At 47.4% G+C, this 12,086-nt stretch overlaps 1 protein-coding gene across 1 annotated transcript in view; it reads left to right on the forward strand.

Annotated features, from left to right (window-relative positions):
- Positions 1 to 11,965, forward strand: part of LOC116376839 (E3 ubiquitin-protein ligase HERC2-like) — a gene marked incomplete at its 5' end in the record, with an annotated part of 23,621 nt that extends 11,656 nt beyond the window's left edge. Inside the window, 25 exons of the mRNA XM_031838328.1 lie at positions 757 to 911; positions 1,001 to 1,197; positions 1,409 to 1,639; positions 1,725 to 1,863; positions 2,081 to 2,227; positions 2,495 to 2,637; positions 3,390 to 3,657; positions 3,758 to 3,900; positions 4,020 to 4,118; positions 4,222 to 4,390; positions 4,492 to 4,617; positions 5,225 to 5,333; positions 5,420 to 5,559; positions 5,801 to 5,991; positions 6,095 to 6,200; positions 6,453 to 6,544; positions 6,651 to 6,826; positions 7,156 to 7,267; positions 7,863 to 7,944; positions 8,026 to 8,260; positions 8,844 to 9,021; positions 9,886 to 9,967; positions 10,499 to 10,670; positions 10,765 to 10,909; positions 11,586 to 11,965. Of these exons, the coding sequence (XP_031694188.1) occupies positions 757 to 911; positions 1,001 to 1,197; positions 1,409 to 1,639; positions 1,725 to 1,863; positions 2,081 to 2,227; positions 2,495 to 2,637; positions 3,390 to 3,657; positions 3,758 to 3,900; positions 4,020 to 4,118; positions 4,222 to 4,390; positions 4,492 to 4,617; positions 5,225 to 5,333; positions 5,420 to 5,559; positions 5,801 to 5,991; positions 6,095 to 6,200; positions 6,453 to 6,544; positions 6,651 to 6,826; positions 7,156 to 7,267; positions 7,863 to 7,944; positions 8,026 to 8,260; positions 8,844 to 9,021; positions 9,886 to 9,967; positions 10,499 to 10,670; positions 10,765 to 10,909; positions 11,586 to 11,879 (3,931 nt within the window). The remainder of the gene's footprint in view (positions 1 to 756; positions 912 to 1,000; positions 1,198 to 1,408; positions 1,640 to 1,724; positions 1,864 to 2,080; positions 2,228 to 2,494; positions 2,638 to 3,389; positions 3,658 to 3,757; positions 3,901 to 4,019; positions 4,119 to 4,221; positions 4,391 to 4,491; positions 4,618 to 5,224; positions 5,334 to 5,419; positions 5,560 to 5,800; positions 5,992 to 6,094; positions 6,201 to 6,452; positions 6,545 to 6,650; positions 6,827 to 7,155; positions 7,268 to 7,862; positions 7,945 to 8,025; positions 8,261 to 8,843; positions 9,022 to 9,885; positions 9,968 to 10,498; positions 10,671 to 10,764; positions 10,910 to 11,585) is intronic.
- Between the last annotated feature and the right edge of the window lie 121 nt (positions 11,966 to 12,086).

Here is a 12,086-nt window from a genome sequence, read left to right on the forward strand (position 1 = left end):
CACGAGTACTGGCTGAAGGTACATCATGATGCCTTCAGGCTCTGCTCAGTGAACACGAGTACTGGCTGAAGGTACATTATAACGTTATCATGATGTGTTCACATGTCATCTGTAAAATGTAGTTTTGGTGATAAACTAGAATGAATCCAGCAGTTTGAAGGAGATGTTTTCACATGAATATAAAACAGATATTAGAGATGAATTATGAGATGTTTAACTTCTAACACGAGCTATAAACACATTATTATACAGCATTAATAATAATAATAATAATAAAGAGATTAGTTTTAATATTTTATTTCCTTGTAAATTACTAAAACAAAGTCAAAGTGTAACGTTTAGTAGATGTGATGGTTTACAGACTTCAGGGCGGTTGAAATGATTTTTGGGACGGTGACAAAAACAATAAATTATTTTTAGAAAAACCGTGATCGTGGATCTAAAAGGAAACAACTTAGTGCGGTTTAGGACGAGATGGTCATTTGGGTTAAAATAACCAACGGATGAGCTGTAACTAAGTCACGTGACAAATAAATGGACGTTGACTTGTTTCACACGAGGAGCGATCACCGTTTGTTGGACTTTTATACTTCCTCGTTCATGATTTCGTGGATAACTTACAAAATGTTTCTGTGAAATGTCTACGAACTACGCTGCGTTAGTATTTTTCGTTGGTTTAGCTACGGATGCTGGATGAGGAACATGAACTGATGTTCTGTTGTCGGAGGATTATTTATAAAAAAAACTTGTTTTTTTTTTCCAGATCCTGGCGCTTCGTCTCCTTCAGGCCGTCCTGCCCTCGTGGGACAAGACGGAGTGCTCTCAGGACATGAAGTTCCTGGTGGAGAAGTTGTTCAACTTCCTGGGAATCCTCCTCAGCACCTGCTCCTCAGACCTGCCGCTACTCAGAGGTACAGTCACCAATCATACTCTAGTCTCCTTTTAAAAACATCATGCATTTTTTAACATGTGGTGTTAAGCTGCTGCTTCCTCTGCACAGAGGGTTCCCTGCGAAGGAGGAAGTCCCGCCCCCAGGCGTCTCTCACAGCCACTCACAGCAGCACGCTGGCGGAGGAGATCGTTTCTGTGCTGCGTACTCTGCACGCTCTCAACCAATGGAACAGCATGATCAACAATTACATCAACACTCAGCTCAGCTCCATCGGAGACGTGATGGCAGGCTGCCAGTCTGAAGCAGTGAGCGTTATCTAAGCTTTATAGGTTCAGTTAGTGTGTGTGTGACCATGTTAGTCGTAGATGTGACTACTGTCGCTTTAACTCACATTAGTGCTTTTATTCTGGCCTTCTTGATAAAACGTCTCCTGTCTCTCTCTCTCTCTCTCTCTGTCTCTCTCTCCCCGCCCCTCTCTCTCTCCCCCCCCCCCCCCCCTCTCTCTCTCTCTCTCAGTGCTTCCTGGAGGAGTATTTCCCTGACTCTGACGCTCCTCGAGTGGGCAGTCTGATGGCGGTGATGGCGGTCATTGGAGGAATCGATGGGCGCCTCAGACTCGGAGGCCAAGTCGTCCACGAGGAATACGGAGAGGGAACCGTCACTCGCATCACCCCGAAAGGACGAATCACCGTCCAGTTTCACGAGATGAGGACCAGCAGGGTTTGCTTGCTCGGTCATCTCAAACCGGTACGGAAGTGTTTGGATGCTCACGTCTGTACGTCAGACCAATGAAATACTGATTGTCTTCTTCTGTGGTGGTGGTATCCCGTAGCTGCCCGCCGTGTCCTTCAGCGTGCAGAACCTTCCCTTCTCTGAGCCCATGCTGGTGGTCTGGGCTCAGCTGGTCAGTCTGGCTGGAAGCAAACTGGAGAAACAACGCATGAAGAAGTCCGTCAGTCGAGGGCTCACAGGTAAAGAGAACCACGAGAGGCTCATGAATATCATATCAAATAGAAAACAAGTGAGTATTTAGACTAATGTCTGTCAAAGTGCCCTGACGATAAGAACCTTCTTTCTAAGATGAATGATTCTTCTTTACAAATAACCACGACGTGAGAAGCTTTCGGTCTGCGCAGGATGTTTGGTTTCGTGCTCCAGTGGATTTAATCAAACCTCTTGTGTCTCCAGCCGACCAGGTGGACGTCCACCTGCTGCGCTGCCAGCAGCTGAGGCTGTACATTCTGAAGGCAGGACGGGCTCTGCTCTCTCACCAGGACAAACTCAGACAGATCCTCTCACAAGCAGCCGTTCTGGACATCGGACCCAACCCCAGCGGTAAGACAGTGAAGGGTCAGGAGAGTCTTTGCTGCTTACTCCAGTTTTCTATGTGGCGGTCTCAAGATGGGCAACATGTAGTTATTGTGGCCTTTTGGTTCAGTTCTGAAGATGAGCTGTGTTTGCACAGTTAGCACAAACTCTTTTGATGCAGCCTAGCAGCTCCTGTGTGTCCATTCCTTCATTATCTGGACTTTATTCTGCTGTCATCTTTGTCGGTTCTGTTTGGGTCCTTCTCATGACCCCTCTGTGTTGTTTCTTTTGCAGAGGACCCGGTGGTGTCCTCTCCTGATGTGGGAGACCTGTCCCCTGAGGGTCCTCTGCCTCCACTGATCCTGCTGCAGCAGCTGCTGTCTGCTGCCACCCAGCCCTCACCCATCAAAGCCATCTTTGACAAGCAGGAGATGGAGGTGAGTCCATGGGCCTCGCTCTGTGTCAGCGTTGTTATTGCATACGTTAGGCTGCGTTCACACCTTTCAAAACCTTTCAGTTTTCAAACGCATTTCTTTTGCTACGTTTAGTCCGAGCGTCCTCACGACTAGAGACACTAAAACAGATGTTTGAAAACGCTGCCGACGGCGTGTTAGTTTATAAACTCTGGGGTTGTGTCGTAGTGACGATGACGAAAACACCAATGCTCACTTCCTGTCTCATCAGTCATGACGTGTCCTTCTCTGATTGGTCACGCAGACAGAAGAAAACAAACATCCGCCTCCGATCGACTAGCAGGTTAATTCAACATGGATAACTAAACCTTGTTGTCTTTACTAGCAGCTGTTCAGTTAAATTCTGCATTTATTTAATTCTACTCCTGCCAACATGCGGAGGAAGCAGCTGTTATTGGAGCGAGCGGTGTGTCCAGTGGTGTTATCAGACCTATGGAGCGATGTCTGACGGTTGGAGGCTTTCAGGAAGACGACGGACACAAAACAGAGGACTTTCCTTTTCTTATTAATGCTTATTTTGTTCTGCTCAACTATTGTAAAGTTCACACAAACTGTAAAGGAACAAAAGCATAAAAGCTCTCCAGTACGACAGACTTCAGCCTCCAGCAGAGCTACGAGCGAGAGAACAGACGAAATGCCTTGATGTGGGTGAAGCCTCGGAGAGCTGGTGTGTTGGCGTTGGCCTCAGCGTGACCTGTGTGTCTGTGTTTCTGTAGGCTGCAGCTCTGGCAGTGTGTCAGTACCTCGCTGTGGAATCCGCCCACCCGTCCTCGCCACTGTTTGAGGAGAGCAGCTCCAGCGAGGCCACCACGCCCGTCACCGTGCAACACGTCCGACCCCCCAAACAGAAGAAGCAGAAGACCTCCCCCGTGCCTCCCTTACCCATCGTCCTCCAGCTCATGGACATGGGGTTCCCGCGGAAAAACGTCGAGTTTGCCTTGAAGTCGCTGTCTGGAACGACGGGCAGCGCCTCTGGTGTCCCAGGTAAGAGTTCACTGTGACACAGTCCTGAATTTCCCTTCTAGCTAAAACCCACAATGTGATTTTCATACCTGAGACGTACGTAACTGAGTGTCTCGGTCAGGTGTGGAGGCTCTGGTGGGCTGGCTGCTGGACCATCCAGACATTCAGGTCACCGAGGTGTCGGACGCCGACACCGTGTCCGATGAATACTCTGATGAGGAGGTGCTGGAGGAGCTGGAGGAGGCCGAGCCCACGTTCCCCGTGGTACATTTCTGTCCTCTTTTTATTCCCTCCACAACAACAACAATAATAATAATAAGGGAGTCACTGGTCTGTCAGATTGTCCTGATGACATGATTAATAAGAGCGTTGTGTGTCATCAGCCTCCAGGTGCGGTGGTGACTGAGAGCCAGACATTCAAGAAGAGATCGGATTTCCAAAGCAACGACGACTACGCTGTGTACGTGAGAGAGAACATCCAGGTAAGAGACGCAGCCTTTTCCTTTGATGAAGGAAAGAAGGTAGTCCGTTCCACAACATCAATATCATTTACTGTGATGTGACCGATCCCCGACTGCTCTGCAGGTGGGCATGATGGTGAAGTGCTGCAGAACGTACGAGGAAGTGTTCGACGGAGACGTCGGGAAAGTGATCAAGCTGGACCGGGACGGGCTTCACGACTTAAACGTGCAGTGTGACTGGCAGCAGAAAGGAGGAACCTACTGGGTCCGGTACATCCACATCGAGCTGCTCGGTGAGCGCACACGGTTCTGATGATGGCGAGGAGAGCGAGTGGCGGTTGTTGTTCTCTTCACCGTTTCACATGTTTTGGGTCTTTTCTTTGACTTTTTCCAGGATTCCCACCTCAAAGTTCCCCCTCTCATATAAAGATCGGTGACAAAGTGAGAGTGAAGCCCTCCGTCACCACACCCAAGTACAAATGGGGCTCCGTCACTCACAGGAGTGTCGGGGTGGTGAAAGGTAAGCTGCTCTCTGAAGCCTTTTCAAATTGATCTTCACTCAACGCTGCTCAGATCACCGGAAACAGTGCCAGCCGATACCGAGCTCTGATCACCTTCTATTTATTGTGGACCATTATTTATTCATTTAACTATTCTTAATGAACTTTTATATTTATTGAACTAGTCTTAAGTTAATGCGTGCCCGGCCATAAAACCCAACTATTCTTAACAACACTGTGCATAAGAAGTATTAAAATGAAGAGCGATTGGGAAGTATGTGTTGACAACTGTTTATTAATTGTCGAGCAACATGTGCAAACTATCAGCCTCTTTCACACAGAGGTCCTTCAGTGCGGCTGTAAGTAAAACACCTCATTACTCAGACCTTCCTTTGGCTTTAAAGACACGACTCACACCTCCAGTGAAACTCTTTCAGCAGCATGAAGAGAACTTGTCCCGTGTGTTTTGGGTCATCTGATCCGCCTTTTATATCACCGATCAAACTATTCAGAACGATAACCGTTTCTTTACTTTTTCTGCTGTTCACAATCTGACCAGACTCCTCCGTTAGTGATGTCGTCGGCTGTTTAATCTTCTGTTCTAACGGTGTGAATGTTGTGTTTTAGCTTTCAGTGCCAATGGGAAGGATGTGATCGTGGACTTCCCTCAGCAGTCCCACTGGACCGGCCTGCTGTCTGAGATGGAGCTGGTGCCCAGTGTTCACCCTGGAGTGAGGTCTGAATGTGTTGAAGCTTTCTGTCTGATGTTAAGCCGCTGCGTATCTCAACGCGTTGTTGACATGAAACCTGTGTGGTCTGCAGGTGTGACGGCTGTCAGATGTTCCCCATAAACGGCCCCAGATTCAAATGCAGGAACTGCGACGACTTCGACTTCTGTGACAACTGCTTCAAGACCCGCAAACACAACACCAGACACTCCTTCGGCAGAATCAACGAGCCGGGTTAGTTGCACGCAATGCATCTGTGATGTTTCTGAAGCCATTTTACTCGCATGAACTCCGGACAACGTCCAGAGAATCAGGTCTGGACTTGTCCGTGTCGAAAGAGTTCTCAGCTGTAGATGCTCAGATTTCACCGCGGTCACGTAGCCGGTTCATGACTTCATCATGAAGCACGGATTAAATGCGATGTCTAGAGCAGTTCAGGCTTGTGTGTGTAAACCCGTCTCTCCTCCACATTCAGGCCAGTCTCCAGCGTTCTCCGGCCGCTCAGGAAAGCAGCTGAAGAAGCACCAGAGCAGCCAGCGCGGGATGCTGATCGACGATTGGTCGCGAGCCGTCAAGAGCCTCAGCGTGTCGTCCTCCGTGAACCAGGCGGCGCGCCTCATCGACTGCAGCGATCAGTGCTGGCAGTCCTCCGGCTCGCAGGGAAAGGCAGGAGATTGAATTTCATACTCATAAGTCTGTTTAGTTTGGCTGTGATTTAAGGTTCTGAAGCATCACCTGACTCTGATTCTTCCATTCTTTCTTCCTACAGCACTGGGTCCGTCTGGAGCTCTTCCCAGACGTCCTGGTGCACAGGCTGAAGATGGTGGTGGATCCGGCAGACAGCAGCTACATGCCCTCACTGGTGGTGGTGTCAGGCGAGTTTCATCATTCTGCTTCTTCTAACCCTTTTGCGTCACTCGGGATCTTTTTACATTTAACATTATTAGATGGTTTTGGCTGCATTTGGCTTCAATGTTGGGAAGCGTGTGAGTTGTTTTTGTTTGATTTTGGACATCGAACCGCCGATCCTATAATAAGTTCATAATAATGTTTATATTCTTCTGTTTGCTCCTCTTGTGTGAACAACGTGGTGTTTCTCAGCAGTAATATCTCTTCTTCATATTCAGGTGGAAGCTCTTTGAACAACTTGATCGAGCTGAAGACGATTAACATCAATCCCACCGACACCACCATCCTTCTCCTCAGTGACTGCACCGAGGTCAGTTGACTGAGACGTGGTTCTAATCATTGTTTATTACCTTCAGAAGCTTGTGTTTTAATAATATGATAATAATATGATAATAATGATGTCTCTCCCCCTCCAGTATCACAGATACCTCGAGGTCTCCATCAAGCAGTGCCGCAGCTCCGGTATCGACTGTAAGATTCACGGGCTCGGCATCGTTGGACGCATCCGAGCGGAGGACGAAGACCTGGCCACCGTCCCCTTCCTGGCATCTGACAATGAGGAAGAGGAGGATGACAAAACCACCACTGGGAGGTATGAAGGGACGAAGGAGCAAATGTTTCAGAGATGGTCTGTTTCTATATAGTTATTCTGAATGCTCGTCATCGGGGCCACCGGGTCGCAGCCTTGGACCTGCAGTCGGAGCCCCGGAGGGACGAGGAGAGCTGAGCTCCCGACAGCAGCAGTGTCTCCTCCTCCTCCTCCTCCTCCTCCTGCGTTTGAACTATTACATGAGCTATACAGCGATGTTTACTTGAACATGGCTGTGTGTTTCTTTTTAATCTTCCAATAATCGCGACGAGAGCATTAAGATGAAGATGAAGTGAATTGTTATCCAGGACCTCTCTGTGTGTTTCCTTCAGTCTCGCTCGGAAGAAGTCTTCAGGTTTGGAGTCTTCTGCGACCATCAGGACCAAAGTGTTTGTGTGGGGCCTGAACGACAAGGACCAGCTGGGAGGACTCAAGGGCTCTAAGGTGCAGCTTGTTGTTTATTTGATGCCTTAAGTCCTCTCCATAGAGCTTTAGTGTGAGCTTCACATATGAAGAGAAACGTGTTTCTATAGCTAACGTTAATGTAGTGGAGGAAACGGTGCATTATTTCCCTTTTTAAATGTAGTAAAGTAGAAGTATAAAGTAGCATGCAATGGAAATACTGTGCTGGCTGCTAACAGCTAACTGTCTCTCCTCCTGCTGATGTCAACACAGATGTGTTGTTCACAATGTTGCATGATCAGGTAAACAGCAGGGTGTGTCCCGCCAGGCTTTTATTAGTACCAGACGCACTGAAACACGATACAGCGTGCACGTGGCGTTACGTCGTCGTGCATCGGTGAGAGAAGTCCACAGTCATGAAGACATTTCAAGGAACCGGTTCTCAGTTCCCGTCACAATCGAATACAGATCTTAACAGACTTACTTCCAGTTTATCAGACCTGCCACTCAGTCCAGTGTTGTCGTATTGATTATGTATCTGTACTCATTGATAAGCTCATGAGAGGATGTGTCCGAAAGAGTAACCAGCTCTGAAGCTGCTGCGTCTCTCATCACTCTGGTTTGTGTCTTTCCTCAGATCAAGGTTCCGTCCTTCTCTGAAACGCTCTCTGCTCTCAATGTGGTGCAAGTAGCCGGCGGTTCAAAAAGCCTCTTTGCAGGTTGGTGATGTATATCATTGGAGTTTTCTGTATAAAGCGTGCATGTTGTTGTGGATGTGAGCGTTGTGTCGCTGTCTGCAGTGACGGTGGAGGGGAAGATCTACGCGTGTGGAGAGGCCACTAACGGCCGGTTGGGTCTGGGTCTGTCCAGCGGGACCATCCCCATCCCCCGACAGATCACCGCGCTCAGTAACTACGTGGTGAAGAAGGTCGCCGTGCACTCCGGGGGCCGCCACGCCATGGCGCTGACCGTGGACGGGAAGGTGTTCTCCTGGGGAGAGGGAGATGACGGCAAGCTGGGACACTTCAGCAGAATGTATGTTAGCGTGTCTCTCATATCCTTACTGTGTGTTATCTTAGTCTGCGTTTTATTTACATTCAGGACTTTCATTCTGAACCACAAAACAGTTTTCTGGGTGTTTTTTGCTCCGGACACATTTTACTCAGTTTTTCATTACAATATAAAGTTCTATAGAACCAGAACCATCATGACTAGAAGCAGAGAGAACGAGAACATGTCTTTAATAACACAGTTATAGTGACTCCTCTTCTCTTCCTCTTCCTCTCTCCTCTCTCCTCTCCTCTTCTCTTCCTCTCTCTCCTCTCTTCCTCTCTTCTCTTCCTCTCTCCTCTCCACTGTCGGAAAGATGAAAACCTGACGATAATGACGTTTTTTACAGCTTCTGGCTGAGAGGAACGGTGTAGTTTTGGCAATTGTTAAAAGTCAAAAACATGCTTGCGATGTGTTTTGGGGCTCGGAGGGTTCATTATTGTCCAGAATGTGAATTCTTGAATCCAAAAGTTTGTTTTTGTTTCACTTCTCCCCGATGCAGCTTTATGGACTACTTTCTAAAGACGTGATTAAACATAAGTGTGTGAAATGTATTTTTCCGTCTCAGGAACTGTGACAAACCTCGGCTGATCGAGGCGCTGAAGACGAAGCGCATCAGAGACATCGCCTGTGGGAGTTCTCACAGCGCCGCCATCACCTCCAGCGGGGAGCTGTACAGCTGGGGTTTAGGGGAATACGGCCGCCTCGGACACGGAGACAACACCACGCAGCTGAGGCCCAAACTGGTATGTCTGCGCCCAGTCACACAGTATAAATGATTAATATAGAAGAAGATAAAGTAATGAATCCACCAGTAGCTCATTTTACTCTTTAGTCTTTTCTGTTCATTTAAAGTCTGTTTGCATAAATGATGTTTGACCAGTAGAAGCTCGTTGAATGTGGACTTGATTGATTGTTTGTTGTATTTCGGGTACGTCCTGGTTCATTGTTGATGAAATAATGAATTATGAATCTATGAATACTTACATTTTGATTAAGTTTAGCTCGTTATGGGCTCATGAAATATCATTTATTTTTACAGTCAACACTTGCAAATGACGAGGTAGCAGAACATGTAAACTATACTTTGGTGTTTGATTTTTACCTCTTTACTTAAGATTTCATTAAACAACGAGGAAGCTCTTAAATAATAACAAGAATACATATGAACATTTTAAACATCGCACACTATCACTAAACGTGTTCACAAGAGAAGGTTTTAATCCTCCAATGATTTGGATCATGAAGTGTAATATGAATACTAGATGAAGTATGGAATATGGCTCTGCAGCTTAATGTTTAGATCTATTTAATGATGCGTGCTTTGCATGTTTACATTTATTTGTAATAGTGCAAATATATATTTAAAGGTTTTGCACCTAATTGGCTGAACGATGGAACTATCAAACTAACAGAACTCATCTCTGCAGAGATGCATCAGCCTCTCTGAAGACGGGAATCTCTGCACATTCTGAGAACAACTTGCAGGTTTATTTCTCTGCTCGCCCCCGTTTTACTTTGAGCGAGCACCGATCGGTTGAACCCATGAGTACTGTGAAGTGAGTAAATTGACCGTGAACTCCCTTCTTGCTGTGACCTTTGTCCTCCAGGTGAAAGTGCTTCTGGGACATCGTGTGATCCAGGTGGCTTGTGGGAGCCGAGACGCCCAAACTCTGGCCCTGACTGATGAAGGTACTCCTGTTCCTGTACTTACAGGCTTCCTCTCAGTGTCTCCGAGCTCTCTTTCTAATGTTTCGATGACAGCACATCACCAGCGTTGTGTGATGGACTGACATCGCTGCTTTGCTTAAGTCTAGTCTTTGTCTATTTGTTTAACGTAGTTTCTTCACCATGAACATCAGACGGAGGAGGTCCGCTTCATTCTTCGTATAGATGAGCTTCATAAAAGCACAACTCGGTGTCCATCCCACAGATCTGCTCCCACAAGCTGAGGTTTTTGTAATGAAATATAGATATAAATAATAAACATGGAGCTCAGGATAGACAGACATGGCCAAAACAAGCTTCTCTTCCATTTACTCCAGTGATGTCACCGGAGCTCTCAGAAGAAATAGCGCCTTCTTTTCCCGACGGCCTCATTGTCTCTCTGATCTTTGGGAACAATTGAAAAAAGACTCTTTGTGGACGTTTTCTTCTGGCTCAGATGGATGCGTTTCTCTTTCTACTCGGTAACGTGTGTTTTATCTGTTTATTGTTTGTCAGGGTTGGTGTTCTCCTGGGGCGATGGTGATTTTGGGAAGCTGGGTCGCGGAGGCAGCGAAGGCTGCAACATCCCCCAGAACATCGAGAGGCTGAACGGGCAGGCCGTCTGCCAGATAGAGTGTGGAGCTCAGTTCTCTTTGGCCCTGACTAAATCCGGAGTGGTGTGGACCTGGTGAGGCGGACGAGAGTGACACGGTGACCGTACGACATCATCAGTTCCCTTTTTCTGTCTCCAGTGAGTGCTCACGGTTCGTGTTTCCAAACAGGGGCAAAGGCGACTACTTCCGACTCGGTCACGGCACCGACGTCCACGTGCGGAAGCCCCAGATGGTGGAGGGGCTGAGGGGGAAGAAGATCGTCCATGTTGCTGTTGGAGCGCTGCACTGTTTGGCTGTTACAGAAACAGGACAGGTTGGTTCTGACCTCACCGGCTCATTAGTTCGGTTCACTATCGATACTCTGATCGGTTCTTTTTGATTATTCTGTGAGATAGAAAGAAAAGAATCCACAGTTCTTTATTGTTCTTGTATGTAAACAAATAGACTTTCTTGAGCAGCAACACAAGAAGTTCTAAAATACGAGGATGTCTCACTCCAGAACTTCTGAAGCACCGATAGCAGAACCGCTGACTCTGGACCTCATCAGTACTAACGGGTTTTTACTACTCTAGAACCGGTTCCTGTTTAGAACTGGGTTTCAGGGGTCCCTAGTCATCAGACTATTATAAACCAGATATCACATAGTTCATTCACTGTTTATCGACTCTCACACCTCCGACCTCAGCGTATAGAAGACGTCTTACAGCAAATGAAGTCATGTTCTCACATCACTTCATCATGAGAGGCAGCTGCTCTATATTTCACCACTTTATTGTGTTGAGATTGAGTGCTCGGAGCGACGCCTTTTACTTTCTCTCCCTTCAAGGTTCCCACACGTTTCAGCAGCGAATCTAAACGTGTGGGAAATGAAGTTGATGGGTTTTCTATTTTACAACAGCCGAAAGAAACCTTGAAGGCAGCACAGGACCTTCTGTTCAGCTCTAAGACCTGTGAGCCTGTAGGTCATGCTGTTGTTGTTTGTCCGTCAGGTGTTTGCGTGGGGGGACAATGACCACGGGCAGCAGGGGAACGGCACCACCACTGTCAACAGGAAGCCCACGCTGGTTCAGGGTCTGGAGGGACAGAAGATCACTCGGGTGGCCTGTGGCTCCTCCCACAGCGTGGCCTGGACCACCGTGGACGTGACCACGCCCTCGGTTCACGAGCCGGTGCTGTTCCAGACGGCCAGGGACTCCCTCGGAGCCTCGTACTTAGGTAATCCTCTTTTTTCCTCACAGCCCATTACCACTGATCAGCTCTCCGGTCTCTGGTTTTGGTTGTGATGGTTGTTTCTGTAGCAGCTCTGTTCAAACGTTCCTCACGAAGGAACAGCTGTTCTGTTGTTGTCGGACCAGGAACTCTATTTCAGTGATTAAGTATGTGTGTGTGTGTGCGTGTGTGTGTGCGTGTGTATGTATGTATGTATGTATGTATGTATGTATGTATGTATGTATGTATGTATGTATGTATGTGTATATATGTATGTATGT

Source organism: Anarrhichthys ocellatus, unplaced genomic scaffold (genome assembly GCF_004355925.1).
Source record: "Anarrhichthys ocellatus isolate YVR2014 unplaced genomic scaffold, GSC_Weel_1.0 scaffold644, whole genome shotgun sequence".
Taxonomy (NCBI): domain Eukaryota; kingdom Metazoa; phylum Chordata; class Actinopteri; order Perciformes; family Anarhichadidae; genus Anarrhichthys; species Anarrhichthys ocellatus.